At 41.7% G+C, this 16,336-nt stretch overlaps 1 protein-coding gene across 4 annotated transcripts; it reads right to left on the bottom strand.

Moving 5' to 3' along the window:
* Positions 1–285: 285 nt before the first annotated feature.
* Tlr2 (toll like receptor 2) lies at positions 286–16,071 on the bottom strand. Of its 4 annotated transcripts, XM_047567253.1 has the most exons (4): positions 15,308–15,743; positions 11,555–11,728; positions 8,917–9,041; positions 286–2,873 (listed from the first exon to the last, which is right to left on the bottom strand). In XM_047567253.1, the coding sequence occupies exon 4, from the start codon at positions 2,855–2,857 to the stop codon at positions 503–505; it is 2,355 nt and encodes a 784-aa protein (XP_047423209.1). In that variant the 5' UTR covers positions 2,858–2,873; positions 8,917–9,041; positions 11,555–11,728; positions 15,308–15,743; the 3' UTR covers positions 286–502. The 4 variants fall into 4 exon arrangements, with proteins under 4 accessions (XP_047423209.1, XP_047423210.1, XP_047423208.1 ...); XM_047567254.1 differs by lacking the exons at positions 11,555–11,728; positions 15,308–15,743 and adding an exon at positions 15,934–16,071; XM_047567252.1 differs by lacking the exon at positions 11,555–11,728.
* Positions 16,072–16,336: the final 265 nt, after the last annotated feature.

Raw genomic sequence — 16,336 nt, 5'->3', positions numbered from 1 at the left:
CCATCAGAGAGCACCACTCCACCTGATCCCAGCTGTTCATCTTCAAAATCTGCCTGTGTGAATCTTTATTTTCTAAACCCTCTTTGCCCCTCCCTGGAACCGGCACTCACAAGTGTGGCTGCACTGGAGGCAGCAGCTCCCTGTATCTACCCTGGAGTCTTTTCACAGAAAGCCAGCCCACTTGAGACAATCGTTTGAAATCTTTGGTGACTCTATGCTATCTGCTGATGAACCAAACCAGTTGCCATGGATCATTTAGATACCAATAATAGAATCGGATCATGATGATAGTATAGAATTTTTTTTAAAAAAATATTTTTTCTAATCTGGTAGCAGTTTTTATAAACCAGCACTGTAGATAAAATTTGCAGTTTTAGAAGTTTTAGCAAACAAGTCCTCAAATGACAATACGTTCCAGTGGCAATATAGTTAGGTCGGAATGAACTTAGTTACAACAATTAGAGACCCCAGCGAGGCGGAGACTGGACTGTGGTCCAGGAACCTAAGATTTTATTGCAGTTCTTAAATTCATCCAAAAGCCTTCCTGCTGAGCTTCGTCGCGGGGCCACTCCAGGTAGGTCTTGGTGTTCATGATCTTCCGCAGCTTACAGAAGCGCTGGGGGATGGCCTTTTTCTCAATGGGCTCCAGAAGAACAAGAATGGCGGTGTCGTTGTTCTCATCAAAGAGACGGAAGTGGGAGAAGTCCAGTTCGTACTTGCACCACTCGCTCCTCACGAAGTTCTCAGAAAGCACAAACACGGTTTTGTGGCTCTTCTCGATGGAGTCGATGATGTTGTCGATGATCCACTTGCCAGGGACAAAGTCCCGCTTGTGAAGACACAACCTGAAGGGGGGCTCCCAGTTCTCCAGCTTCTGCACCATGAGCTCCTCCACCCAGTAGGCGTCCCGCTCGCTGTAGGAGACAAACGCGTCATAGCAGATGTCCCTGCAGGGCGCTTTTCTGGGCTTCCTTTTGGCCTGCAGCCAGGCCCACATCATCTTCATGTACCACACACCATGGAAACGGTGGCACAGGCCTGCAGTGAGCAGGATCAGCAGGAAAAGGGCACAGCACACGCCAGACACCAGCGCCGCCCTGTGGCACTCGGAGACGGAGAGCCGGGCGTCGAGGATGCGCTGGCCCCGCACGTGGGATGGAGAGTCACACAGGTAGGCGTCTGGCCAGTCCACCAGGACCTGGGCCAGAGCTGGCTGCTGCTGAGTGAATGACAGGAATTCACAGGAGCAGATGAAGTTGTTGCCACCAGCCTCCAGAGCCTTCAGCCTGTGAAATGAATCAAGTTGCGCCTTAGAGAAAGTATTTATCGTATTCCTGCTGATTTTCATGACTAGTAATGTGGGTAAGGAGGAAGCATCTGGTAGACTCTTCAGCTTATTTCTAGAAATATAAAGTTCTTTGAGTCCAGTCAAAACTAAAGAAAATGAATTGAGATTATTATTGCTGACATCTAAAATTTCCAGTGTCTGGGGAATGCAGTTGGTTAAAGTGTGTATCTGAGTGCTGGACAAGTTCAAGTATTTCATCTTTTTGGGCCACTGACAAGCTTCAGGCATAGAATGAAAACTGTTCTTACTGATGTCAAGGTTGGTCAAATTTTTTAGAGTCAGCAAGATCTCTCCAGTTTTTTCTAATGATGTCAAATGATTCTGCCTTAAAATTAAGGTCTGCAGGGAGGGCCAGCCATCCTCACAAGCTGAATTTTTCAAGTATTCTTCAACCATCAGATTTTCACTGAGATCTAAGTATTCTAATGATTTTAAATGTTGTGAAAATAAACAAGGAACCAGAAAAACCTTACTGTTCTCCACTGTGATTCTTTTAACTCTTTCAGTGAGTGAATACACAGTGCTCAGATCATAAAATAAGTAGAACTTTGGGATATGCAGCTTCCGTATAGTGAATGTTTCCATTTTATCTGGAATTTTAATTTTCTGTAGCTCAGATTCAGGAAAATAACCAACTCCATTAAGAGTACAGTCATCAAACTCCACCTCTACCAACCCAGAAGCATAACTCAACAGTTTCGCAATTTCATTAAAACTTTGATCGGTGATGTCCACATTTCTAAATGTGAATTTTTTGATCACTGGATTGGTTTCACTGATGGATAGCCCTGAAAAGCGGAACGTGTTCAAATCTGTATCTCTCAGTTCCAAATATTCTGCCGAACTTAAAAGGTCTACAAAAATCTCCAGCAGTAAAATAGGCTGCTTCATATGAAGGATCATATGACTGATGTTCTGAATTGACTTCAAACTTTGGGGCTCATAACTCTGGAGACCTGATGCAATGATCTCAAGTTCCTCCAGAAAGGCAAGTCCAGCAAAATCTATTCTCCGAATCCCAGCGAAGGTGTAACTATTTCCTACCCTGAGGATTCGCAAATTTGTGAGGTGAGAAAAAAGAGATGTTTTCCCAAGGGTTATGTAAGGATTTCTCAGTAAGTTTAAACTTTTCAAGGAAGAAAGGGGCCTGAACCAGGAGGATGACAGATTAGATAACTGATTATCGGATAAGTCCAAATGCTCCAGATGGCTTAGGGAAGAAAAGGCGTCTTCCTGAATTGTGCTGATCACATTGGACTTCAGCATCAAAGCCTGAAGGTTGACACACCCCTGTAGATCAGCATGGCCAATGTAGGTGATCTCGTTGTTGGACAGGTCAAGGCTTCTCATGGCTGCTGTGAGCCCGGAGGGAATGGAGCTGAAAGACCTGGAGCGGCCATCACAGACACCAGTGGGGTCACAAGACAGAGGAACTGGATCTGGAGAACCTTCTGTGGAGAGGAGGATCACGGCCCCCAAGGCCCACACCATCCACAAAGCCCGAGGCATTGTTCAGTGATTCCACCTACAATAAAAGAGGTTCCAATGAGTGATTGTGTTTGACAACACAACTGATTTTTGAGAAATGCTTTATCAAGCATCACACACACACACACACACACACACACGAAATAACAGAGAGGCAAATGGAACATACGAATGGGAATGAAAAATGAATTCCCTGACACATACAGCAGCAGAAACAGGTATTTGGACACTACACAGAGACTCAAAGCCCAACCATGTAGGAGTGTGGAGAAGGCCTCAATAAAAATGGGTTAAAAGAACAATCAAATGAATTTCCTCGCAGGCATGAACAAGCAAGCAGTTTAAGAAGTGAGCTAGGCTTCACTGTAGGCACTTTTCATCACCTTTTCCTGAACTGGAAACCCTCTTCTCTTTAAGTATGCTTCTTCCCTGCCTCAGTGCCCGCTTGGCACATAAAGAACTCACAGAACCACACCACCACTCTCGTGGACAACTATTCACTGAATGGAGCTCCAGAAATAGCATGCTCTCTGATCAAAAGAAAAAGGTTTCATGGGTCCCACCTGCCTGTGCCTACTCTTTGGAGGCAGGATAGATATTGGGAGCCCCAGGCCAAGCAAAGTACCTTACTGAGTGGAGGGACCCTCCGACCATCAGAACCTTCTGTTCCTGCAGAGAGGTTCAGAAAGCAAGTTCAAGCCTGAGTGAGTTGTTACAATGAACGCAGAGGAATAAAGCTGTTAACACCACAACTGCTGGTTTATTTTCAGCCAGGAATCCAAGTTTTCTCTCTGCCCACCTTCTGGGCCCTACATCCTCCCCAAGCTTCCTTCAGTGCCCCTATTGCTTGCATCTGGGTGCCTTTGTCTATACTTATTTAACTAACTCTACACATTTTTTTTTTTTTAATTTAACCCCAAAGACAAAACTTTTTTTGGAGAGAACTTACTTTCTACCTTCACAGAATCTAAGACATCATAAGGACCTGGGTTATTCAATTGACAGCCATAGAGAATTTAATTGCTGTTGGAGACAGAATTTTTATGCCCACACCAATAGCATTGCTCTGAATTCCCTCATCTGTCTAGATAAATGGGTCATACCATGCATCTTTATTCTGGATTTTCATTTTCTCATCAATTTTACTGAGGTATAATTAGTATTAAAAACTGTACATAGGGGCTGGGGAGATAGCTCAGTTGGTAGAGTGCTTGCCTTGTAAGCACAAGGTCCTGGGTTCAATCCCCAGCACCCCCAAAAAAATTGTGTACATAATTAATGGGCACAATTTGGTGAGTTTGGACACAGGTAGACACTCATGGTACCATCGCCACAATCCATGTGATAAACATATCCATCACTTCCAAACATTCCTTCACTTTTTTAATTTCCTTACATTATTAGGATTGAACCCAGGGGTACTCTACCACAGAGCTACATCCCCAGCCCTCTTTAAATTTTTTATTTTGAGACACTCTCCATAAGTTGCTGAGTTGTCCATTGAGACAACATAATTTCCCCCCTTTGTTCTGTTAATAAATTGTGGTGATTGCGCTGATCAATTTTAAAGCATTAAGACGATATTGACTTTAAAAAAACAAAACCAAGTTAGTCCAGATGTATTGTCCTTTTCATATATTACTGGATTTTACTTAGTAATATTTTGTTTAGGATTTTTGCATCGATAGGCAGAAACAAATCTGCTCTGTCAATTTCCTTTCTGTTGACATTCTCATCTGGTTGCATTCACTGTGGTCACCATCTGGTAGTTTTGTTGTTGTTTGTGTGTTTCATTTTGTGAAGCAGAGTAAGTTTATTTAACAGCTATAGAACTACTCAGATTTTCTTTCTCTTAGTGTTAGTAAGTTGTATTTTTCAAGGAATTTCTATTATTTTCTAAATTTTCAAACTTTTTACAATATTTTTATTATTGTAATGGCTACAGGATTTAAAGTGTTAAAAAAAACTTTAGATAAATTAGAATTTATCTAAGCAAAGAATGATTCGTGAATCAAGCAGGGCCTGGAAGCAGGGTTGAGGGTAGGATTAGAATGAGCAGCGGTTTTATAGGCTGAACGAAGAAGCAAAGTAGAGGAAGCATCTGATTGGATTGGCTATAGCTAGGCCTCTTCCTAATATGGACATGATGTGATGAGGTATTTGCCTTATATGGGCGTGTCTAATCATCCAGCTGCTGGTGATGGGCTGAAGCTTGGCTGTTTGTGAGTGGCTGACACACAGCTGCTTGTTATTAAAAATGCTCTATTAGCCTGGTAAAGTTGCCCATAATCCCAGCGGTTTGGGAGCCTAAGGCAGAAGAATCGTGAGTTCAAAGCCTGTCTCAGCAACACAGTGAGACCCTAAGCAACTGAGCGAGACCCAATCTCTAAATAAAATATAAAAAAGGGTTGTGGATGTGGCTCAGTGGTAAAGCACCCCTGGATTCAATCCCTGGTACCACAAAATAAAACTACTGAGTTAGATTTGGGTTTGTAGATGTACTAAGTTAATTTTCAGTTTGTTATACGGGAACACAAAGTACGGAGACAGCCTCCAGCTAATGGCCTCCAGCTTATTTTATTTAATGAAATGAGGTCCTCTGTTTTATTCTTTCATGAGTTATTTGTGCCTGCTTTTTTTTTTTCCTTGACTGTCTTTCCATTTTTATTAGCATTTTCAGTTCTGACTATACAGATCATCTACTTTCAATTTCATTAATTTCCATTGTTCTGTTACTACTTCCTCCTTTCTGCCTTCTCTGGATTTATTTTGTTGTTCATTTTCTAATTTCTTGTTTGGTGATTAACTGTGAGCTATTATTCAATTTCAATACATTATTCAATTTCAATATATGCACTTAATAAGGTTAGAAATTTTCATTGAAGCAATAGTTTTGCTGCATGTTTTTTAATGTAGTTCATTCAAAATTCATTTTAAAACATTTTCTAATTTCTACTCTAATTCTTTTATGACCCATGGTTTATATAGAAATGTAGGTAGTAATTTCCAAATATGTGGGATTTTTTTCCTTTTCTTTTTCTTTTTTTTTAGGTTTCTTTGTCATTGTTTTCTACTTTAGTTGCTTTATGGCAAGAAAAAACATACTAAGTATGATTTAAATCCTTTAAAATGTGCTGCACTTTGTTCTATGGTCCAGGATAGTGTTAGGTTTGTTGTACGTTCTGTGGTTTCAACAGTTGTTAGAAACAATATTTTATACTGGTCCATCAAGTCAGCTACATTAATCATGCTGTTCATATTTTTTCCTCTTCTCTACTGACACATAATTGTATGTATTTACAGGGAACGATGTACACTAACGAGCAAACATATTCCACACATGTATACTAATAAATCAGTATATTTGGGATATTAATTGCTTCAAACAACATTCTTTGTGGTGAGCATATTCAAAATTCTCTCTTCTAGTTATTTTGAAATATACAGTATAACATTGTTAATTAACTATAGTCACCCTACTGAACAGAACTTACTCCTCCTGTCTTACTGTAATTTTATTCCCACTAATCTCTCCCCACCCTCCCCTGCTGCCCACCCTCCTCAGTCTCTGCAAACACCTAATCCACCCTGTATTTCTATGAGATCATCTTTTTTAGATTCCACAATTAAGTTATAACATGTAATATCTGCCTTTCTGTGCCTGGCTTATTTCTCTTAACTTAATGTCACCCATGTTCATCCATGTTGCCACAAAGGACAAGATTCATCTTTTACATAGCTGAATAGTATTCCATTATGTACATATGCAATTTTCTTTATCTATTCATCTGTTAATGGAACTTTGATTCATATCTTGGCTATGGTGAATAGTGCTGCAATAAACATGGGAGTGCAGATGTCTGTCCAATATACAGATTTAATTTCTTTGGATATAGACCCAGTAGTGGGATTGCTAGATCTTAAGTTTTTAATATTTTGAGGAATCTCCATACTGTTGTGTACAGTGGCTGTCCTAATTTACATTTCTACAGAAATAAGTTTATAAGTTTTCCCATTTCTTCACATCCACTCCAGCATTTTTATTTTTTCTTTTTTGCAGTTCTGGGGATTGAACTCAGAGGCCCTCCACAGCTAAGCCACCCCAGCCCTCTTTATTTTATTTCAGTACAAAGTCTCACTAAGTTGCCAAAGCTGGTCTTGAATTTGCAATCCTCCTGCCTCAGCCTCCTCTGGAATTGTGTGCCTGGCTTTTTGGTGCCCTTTTGATAACTGCCTTTCTAACCGGGGTGACATGATCTCTCACTATGGTTTTGACTTGCATTACCCTGACAATCAGTGATGCTGAGCAATTTTTCATGTATCTGTTGGTCATTTGTATGTTATCTTTTGAGAAATCAACTCATTCTTTTTCCCATTTTTTAATAATTTGGTTTTGTTTTGGAGTTGTTTTAAGTCCTTGTGTATTCTGGATATTAACCCCTTGTCATATGCACAGTTTGCAAATATTTTCTCCCATTCTGTAGGCTGTCTCTTCACTCTCTTGTTTCCTTTGTTGTACAGAATCTTTTTAAAAAAAATTATTTTTAGTTGTAACAAAGCCATTTACATATTTCTGGGGGACAGCTGACATTTGATACATGTGTGCAATGTATATTGATCAAGTGAGGGTAATTAGCATCTCTATCTCCTTAAACATTAGCCATTTCTTAGTGTTTGGAGCCTACAAACTCCTCTCCTCTAGTTTTTTATAAAATACATAAGAAGAGCCACACATGGTGGTGCATGCTTATAATCCCTGCAGCTCGAGAGACTGAGGAAGGAGAATCCCGTGTTCAAGGCCAGCCTCAGCAACTTAGTGAGGACCTAAGCAACTTGGCAAAATTCTATCTCAAAATAAAAAGCATAAAAAGGGATGGAGATGTGGCTCAGTGGTGAAGCACCCCTGGGTCCAATCCCCAGTACCAAAAAATAAATAAAAAACAAAAATAAAAATAATAAATGGTAAACTGTAGTCACTCTATGGTGCTGCAGAGCAATAGAACCTATTCTTCCTGTCAACTGTCCTTTGGTCCCTGGTATCCAGCTGCCCTCTGCCCCACCCCGCAACCTTTCCTGGCCTCTAGTCATCACGTTGAACTCTTTTTTTTCTAGGAGACCAAGTTTGCAGGTTTTAGTTTGATGTAATCCCTGCTTTTACTTTTAATTTTAATTCTTAAAAAATTCTTGCCTATACCAATGTCAAGGAATATTTATCTAATGTTTTTTACAGTTTGGGGTCTTATTCAGTCTTCAGTGCATTTTTGAGCTTATTTTTCTAAATGGGGAGGATGGGTCAGATTTCATTCCTCCACATATGGATATCCGTTTTCCCAGTACCATTAGTTGAACAGGCGGTCTTTGCCTGAATGTTTGTTTTTGGTGCTTTTGTCAAAAATTAGTTGGATATTATGTGGATTTATTTCTGCATTTCCTATTTGGTTCCATTTCAGTTTGTGTGTCTGTTTTTATGCCAATACCATATTGTTTTGGTTACTGTAACTCTGAGGTATACTTCCAAGTCAGGTTGTATGATACCTCCAGTTTCATTCTTTTTGATCAAGATCTCTTTGGCTTGGGCTGGGGTTGTGGCCCAGTGGCAGAGCACTTGCCTAGCATGTGTGAGGCATTGGGTTCGATCCTCAGCACCACATAAAAATAAACAAATAAAGGTATTGTGTCCATCTACAACAACAACAAAAAATTAAAATAAAATAAAATAAAATAAAAAGGTCCATCAACAACAAATAAATTTTTTTTAAAAAATTTAAAAAAATATTTCTTTGGCTTTTGTGGATCTTTCATGGTTCCATAAAAGTTTTAGGATTTTTTTTTTCTATTTCTGTGAAGAATGTTGTTGGTATTTTGATAGGGATCACATTGCATTAAATCTGCAGCTTACTTTGGGTAATCAGGACATGTTAACAATATTAATTCTTCTAATTCATGAAGAATCCTTTTCAATCCTTTCGATTTATTTCATCTATGTTTTATAACTTTCATTGAGGAGATCTTTTTCCTTCTCAGTTTTAAGAAATTATTCCTAGGTGCATTCATCAAAATACCAGACAAGAACAACTTACAGAGGATATTTTGGGCTCACTCTTTCAGAGGCTCAGTTCACAATCGGCAGACTCCATTGCTACGCGTCTAAGATGAAGCAGAACATCATTGCAAAAAGGCATGGCACAGGAAAGCTGTTCGGCACCTGGCATCCAGGAAGGAGAGAGAGGGAAAAGTCAAGGAGTCAGAGACAAAATGTACTCCCCCACGGCATGCTCCCGGAGACCTACTTCCTCCAGCCACACTCCTACAGTTCCCACCCAGTTAGCCCATTCAAATTATATATCCATCAACTAGATTAATTCACTGACGCGGTAACAACTCTCAAAATCTCATAATTTCACCTCTAAATATTCCTGCATTAACACATGAATTTTTTGGGATCTACCTCATATCCAAACCATAACATTCCACTCTTGGCCCCAAAATCTCATGTCCATATCACAATGCAAAATGCATTTATTCCAGCTCCAACAGTCCCCATAGTTTTAACAGTTCCATCATTGCCCAAAAGTCCAAGTCCAGAGTCTCATCTTAGACTCACAGGCAAACTATGAACCCCCGTACAGATAAAAGCAAGTTACAGATACCCAACATATTGTGGCATAGAGTAAATATTTCCATTCCACAATGAAGGAATAGAAGCATAAAAAGAAGGGATGGGACCAAAACCCATCTAGGCAAATAAGTCTTATCCTCCAGCCTGGCATCTGGGGTACATGGTGGCAAGATGTGTGTTCTAAAGGGCTTGGGAAGCCCCACCCCAAAGCCTTGCCGTCTGTGTCCCACATAGCAGAGCCAGGCCAGCTTTCCTGGGCTGATGGTCCACATTATCGGTGTCCCTTAATTGCAGTCTCTATTCTAGCTTCAGCGTGACTTTTCACAGCTTCATATGTCACCTTCTCGGGGCGGCCTGCAGGGACTCCAACCCTGCCACACTTTGCCTAGCATCCAAGGCCTTCCTCTGAAATCTTTGTGAAAGTCTCCGTGACCCCTCAACACTAGCATCCTGCATGCCTGCAGAACCAACACCAGCTTGAGCAGTAGCCAGGGCCCTTGGACCATGGTCGCAGTAGCCTCTTAGTGCCTGGGCAGCTAACCCGTGAGAAACAATTTCCTACACACTCCTGTGTGAACAATGTGCCCCCATGTTTTCTTCTCAGACAAGTTTTCATTTTTCCACCCTTGAATCTGCCATGGTATGTATGGTCTTGCTGATTCCTGAGACACCCTCAATCCATCTTTCCTATTGTCTCTATGCAAAGTACTTCTCTTTAGTGGTGGTAATCTCTTCACACCTTCCTTGGCCTGTTTTTTTCAGGCCAAATTGCAAGTTTTAAAAATCTTTCTTGTGTTTTGCTTCAAATGATCACAGTAAACCTGGCTTTTCTGTTTCTGGCCAAATTGCAAGTTTTAAAAATCTTTCTTGTTTTTTGCTTCAAATGATCACAGTAAACCTGGCTAACAAATGATAGCAATGCACATGTTACTGCCTGAACACTGTTTTGCCTTAAAATTTCCTGTGTCACGTTAATTAGTTCATCACCTTTAAATTTGGCCTCACACAAAGTCTCAGACATGAGGAAAATATAAATTCTTTTCCAGAAAGTAACATTAAAAGCCTCTAGTCCAGGATGTGGGGAAAAAGGTACACTCATACATTGCTGGTGGGGCTGCAAATTAGTGCAGCCACTCTGGAAATCAGTATGGAGATCCCTTAGAAAACTTGGAATAGACCCACCATTTGACCCAGCTATCCCACTCCTCGGCCTGTACCCAAAGGACTTAAAATCAGCATACTACAGAGATACAGCCACATCAATGTTCATAGCTGCTCAATTCACAATAGTCAGACTGTGGAACCAAACTAGATGTCCTTCAATTGTTGAATGGATAAAGAAACTGTAGTATATATATATACAATGGAATATTACTCAGCTATAAAGAATAATAAAATTATGGCATCTGCAGGTAAATGGATGAAATTGGAGAATATCATGCTAAGTGAGATAAGCCAATCTCAAAAATCCAAAAGACAAATGATCTCGCTGACAAGCGGATGATGACACATAATGGGGGTTGGGAGGGGGGCAAGAATGGAGGAAGGAGGGACTGTATAGAGGGAAAAGAGGGGTGGGAGGAGTGCGGGGGAAGGAAAAAACTAACAGAATGAATCAAACCTCATTACCCTATGTGAATGTATGATTATGCAAATGGTATGCTGTTACTCCATGTACAAACAGAAACAACATGTATCCCATTTGTTTACAATAAAAATAAATTAAGGGAGGGGGGCAAGAATGGAGGAAGGAAGGACTTTATAGAGGGAAAAGAGGGGTGGGAGGGGTGGGAGGAAGGGAAAAAATAACAGAATGAATCAAACAACATTACCCTATGTAAAGTTATGATTACACAAATGGTATGCCTTTACTCCATGTACAAACAGAGAAACAACAGGTATCCCATTTGTTTACAATAAAAAAATAAATAAAATAAAATAAATTAAAAAAAAAAAAAAGCCTCTAGTTTAATTCCCAATTGAGGCCTCATTGCCCTCTGAAAGCTAATGCGCACAATCTTTACTGGCTGTATTCCTAAGGGCATTCTGATCTTTTGGCTCCCATCAGAATTGCCCATTAAGCTCTGCTTACAACATACCAAGGCTTCTCTAGCTTGTATTTCCAAACTTTTCCAAACTCCTCCTGCAATCAAGTCCCAAGGGCTTCTGAACCACATGGTCAATTTACTCTCAGCAAGGACATCATTTCTCAGTACCAGTTTCTGTATCAGCCAGCTTTTCATTGCTATGACAAAATACTTGACAAGAAGAATCTAGAGGAGGAAAAGTTTATTTTGGGATCAGTTTCAGTGGTTCAGTCAATCCCATTGCTCTGAACCTAAAGTGAGGCAGAAGAGCATGGCAGAGGAAAGCTGCTCAATTCATGAGCCAGGAAGGAAGGAAGAAGGGAGGGAGGGGGAGAGAGGAGGAAAGAGAGAGAGGAGCCAGGGACAAAAGATAATGCCCAAAGCACACCCCCAGCAACCTACTTCTACTTCCTCCAGCCACAACCCACCACCTGCCTACAGTTACCATTCCAATTACTAATCCATTAAGTGGCTTAATCCACTGATGGGTAACAGCTCTCATAAACTAATAATTTACCTTTGAACACAGGAGATTTTTGGGGGGACACCTAATATCTAACTCATAATACTATGTTTCTTGGGGATTTTTTATATTTATTTTTAATGGGATTGCTTTCTAGATTTTTCAGATAGTTCACTATTGGCATATGCAAATATTAATAATTTTTCATGTTGATTTTATATCCTGCAACTTTTCTGAATTTATTATTTCTAGGGTTCTTTAGGATTTTCTATATATAAGATTACTTCGTCTGCAAACAGAGAAAGTTTGACTTCCTCCTTTGTAATTTGGATTACCTTTATTTCTTTCTCTTGACTGCTCCAGTTAGGACTTCTAGTACTATGGTGAATGAAATGTGGGCATTCTTATCTTCTTCCAAATATTAGAGGAAAGACTTTCAATCATTCCCCATTTTAGTATGATATTACCTGGGGTTTGTCATATATGATTATTATTGTGTTGAGGTACATTCCTTCTATTCCTAATTTGTTCATTTTTTTTTAACCATAAAGGGAATTTTATCAAATGCTTTTTCTGCATCTGTTGAAATGATCATATGGTTAGTGTCTTCTTTCTGTTAATGCAATGTATTACATTATTGGTTTGCATATGTTGAACCATCCTCAAGTCCCTGGGATGAATCTCGCTTGATCATTAAAAAGAATTCTCTTTTTTAATGTAATGAATTTAGTTTGCTAGCATTTGGATGAGAATTTTTGTATCTATGTTCATGAGGAATGGTGGTTTTCTTGTTTTGTTGGTCCGTGTCTGGTTTTGGTGGGGTGACGCTAGCCTCCTCGAATGAGTTTGAAAGAATTACATCCTCTTCGATTTTTTGGAGTAGTTTGGAAGGAACTGGTATTAGTACTTCTTTAAGTATCTGAGAGAATTCAGCAGGGAAATCATCAGATCTTAGGCCTTTTTTTGATGGAGGGCTTTTTTACTGATTCAATCTCATTACTCAATATTGGTGTGTTCAGATTTTCTCTTTCTTCTTTAGTCAGTTGAGGTAGGATGTATGTGTGCATAAATTTATCCATTTCTTGCAGCTTTTCCAATCCATTGGCATTCAGTTTTCACATTTTCTTCATCCTTTCATCTGTTTTTTATATCAGAGATATTATAAAACTTCCCACTATGCCTGGATTTGTCTGTTTCCTTTTAGTTCTGTCACTTTGGCTGTTTTTTAATGGCTTGTTAAGTGCCTATCAACTCAGAATTTGTATCTCTTCTCAGTGAAACTTTTATCCTAGTGAAATGTTCTTTCTAGTAACAATTTTTTGGCTTAATGTTTATTTTATCTGAAATTACCATAGGAGCATAGTTCTCTTTGGGTAATTAGTTGCATGCTTTCACTTTAAACCTTTAATATCCTTCTAAAACATGTCTCTTGTAAACAGACATGATTGTTGGCTTGTAGTTCTTAAGTCCATTCGCACATTTAGTCTGATAATTACAACATACGGTCCTTTTATTCAATAGAATTAATGGGTTGTTGGGATGTAAGTGATTGTACTATGCAGTCTAGTCCCACCTACTTTATGTTCTCTTGTCTCTCTTTTCTTGCCTTCTTGTAAATTTGGGGGTGATTTTTATCATTAGATATTTTTCCCTCTGTTAGTTTATAAATAAAATAGTACCAAAAAAAAAAAAAATCACTGATAGCTTAGAAACTTCCAAAACATGCTGTAAACTTCTAGCAACTTTTATAAAATGAGGATGTTATAAAAAATTTAAGATTCATAAGTTCTTTGCTTGGAACAGGAAGAAATTTAAAATATTGATGAATGCCATTTTTCAGTAAGTCAATATCTTTGTGTTCCCTTTTTAAAAAATAGACTCTTCTTTCAAGCCAGGCCACCCTACCTATCAGCTGCTCTTTGGTAAAGATGAGACCTTCCACAAGAAAGGGCTGGGGGGAATCAGCAGATTGAGTTGTTAACAGCCAGAACACTTTCTCTTTTCTTAACCAATAAAATCAACCAAACACTTTCTGGTTTGCAAGTTCTAACACTTGCAAACACTTGTTTTCTTGTATAGAAGTTGAAGAAAGTTGTAAGAGGAACTCCAGAGCATTCTTATTTAAACAATGACTGTTTAAATGCTCTAAGGTGCTTTCTAAACAGAGACCCAACTCAAGATACCCTAAGAATAAAATAAGGCAGAGGGGACATGAAGCACCCCACAGCATTGAGGCGGGGAAACCCTCTTAGGAGGTGTTATGATTTACACATGAAGTGTCCCACAAAAGCTCATGTGTGAGGCAATGCAAGAAAGTTTAGAGGTGGAATGATTCGGTTAGGAGAGCCTTAACCTAATCAGTGCATTGGACTGACTATAGGCAGATACCATGTGGCTGGAGGAGGCAGGTCACTGGAGGCAGGTCACTGGAAGCAGGTCACTGGGCGTGTACTTTTGGGGTTTATATTTTGTCCCTGGTGAGCAGGAGCTCTCTCTGCTTCCTGATTGCCCTGTCCTGAGCTCCTCCACACCCTTCTGCGGTGATGTTCTGCCTCACCTCTGACCCAGAGCAATGAAATCGGTCGGTTATCAGCAGCAAATAAACTTTTCCTCCTCTACGTTGTTGCTCGTTCTTTTGGTCATAGCGACTAAAACAGCAGGGGAGGGTCCTGGACCACCCCCTGGAACGAACCTTGGAACCTTGCCCACTGCTGCGTCCTGGTGACTGAGATCCCATCTTAAGTAACCACGACAGCTGACACATCCCCCAGAGGACGCTGGCGTTCACTCACACTAGCTAGGTGACAGCATTCACCTGCCCCTCGTTACCTTCGCTCGGAGCCACTCTGTCAGTCGCAACTGCAAAACGGAACCTCGGAAAACTGGCAGGACCAGGGTCACCGCCCACTGTAGCTTCCGAGGCCACCCGACCACTCCCGGGGGGCCAGCGAGGTCATGGGCACCAGAACGCTCAGGGTCGCGTCTGAGACTCCGCAGTGGCTAGGGGTATCTCTGCCTCGCCCGCCTCCCTTTCTGGGTGGCCTCTGCTTCTCCCGGGCACCGCCCGCAAGCCAGCCTTCGTTGGTGTCGCTGCTGTCCCTGTTCAGGCGCGAGCCTGTACAGAGACCACCAAGTTGCGGGAAGCACAGGCGTCCGGAATCCGCTGCCCTCCACGCCGCAATCTGAGCCGCCCGGCTGGGGGCACAGGTGCACCGAGTGGGAACCCTGGGTCCCCCCCGCCCTGCCCGCGGACCCGGGAAGGAGTGCAGAGACCGCGCGCCGGCGGGAACGGCCTGACGTACCTGGAGAGCCCGCCGAGCCGGGACGGAGCCGCGGAGCCCTCTCTGCAGCCACTGGGAAGTGAGCGAAGGGGAGGTCCGAGCAGCCCGGCGCCCCTCCTACCCGGGCGCGGGAACGCCCACTCCGCGCAGGAACGCCCACTCTTTGGGGGGCGCAGCCGCATAGCGGAGGTGCCTGACTTCAGCGTTCTGCTCACCACGTGGCAGAGACCCCCTGCGAGGCCACCTTTCCCACGAGCTCCACCCGGTGACCATAGCCCCCAGGCGAGCCAACGGAGCCCGCGGATCCTGCCCCAAGCCCTGCCCTGTACCAGGCGGGCATGAGAGTAGGGCACTGGGGCACTGGTAGGGAGGAGTTGCAGGGCAGGAAAAAGAGAACCCATGTGCTAGAGGGCCCCGCCTGGGATTTCCCCAAGTACAGAGGCTGAGTTGGCCACTAAAGAGAAAGCTGCGTGCCCAACCAGTATTTTCTTGAAGGGTTGGGTAACCAAAACCTCCATTCACCCTGAAACACACTCCTTAAACCCCATTTCTGATTCTTCTCCATTCTTCGAAGCCAGAATACAAACTCGTGAAGGTGCTTCTCCGCACTCAGCCCCATCCCCATACCCCTCCAATACTTTATTTACCTGCCACTTTATCTCCAAGGGTCTGCCTCCACGGTGAAATCTGTGCCCTCCGGCGTTAAAATAGTTCCCCAACTAACATCCAGGTCAGCACAGCAACATTGTGCCCGCTGAAATGGATAAGGACAGCCCTAGATTCCATCCACCCCCATCTGTGACAGTTCAGAAATCAGGGAAACAATAGGCATGAATATTAAATTGACAGGGAGAACTTCAGTATCCTGTGAAGTCTGATTCGCCATACCGCCTACTGATTGTGCATATTTGTCTCCACCCCTGGCGCGATTCAGGAGCTGCAGCTGACTGAGAGACTTCTTCCTTATGTCAGTATCTCCACTACTCTTCCACATGATTTCTTAGGTATTGGAGAAAATGTCTTTCCAATTATTTTCCCTGAAGCTAGAGA

Source organism: Sciurus carolinensis, chromosome 10 (assembly GCF_902686445.1).
Source record: "Sciurus carolinensis chromosome 10, mSciCar1.2, whole genome shotgun sequence".
NCBI classification, from domain to species: domain Eukaryota; kingdom Metazoa; phylum Chordata; class Mammalia; order Rodentia; family Sciuridae; genus Sciurus; species Sciurus carolinensis.
The sequence above is the reverse complement of the archived record's forward strand: the minus strand, read 5'-3'. Positions and strand labels throughout refer to the sequence as shown.

Coding starts and splice junctions, on each gene's coding strand:
- Tlr2 (XM_047567254.1), bottom strand. CDS start 2,857: ATGCCTCGGGCTTTGTGGATGGTGTGGGCCTTGGGGGCCGTGATCCTC.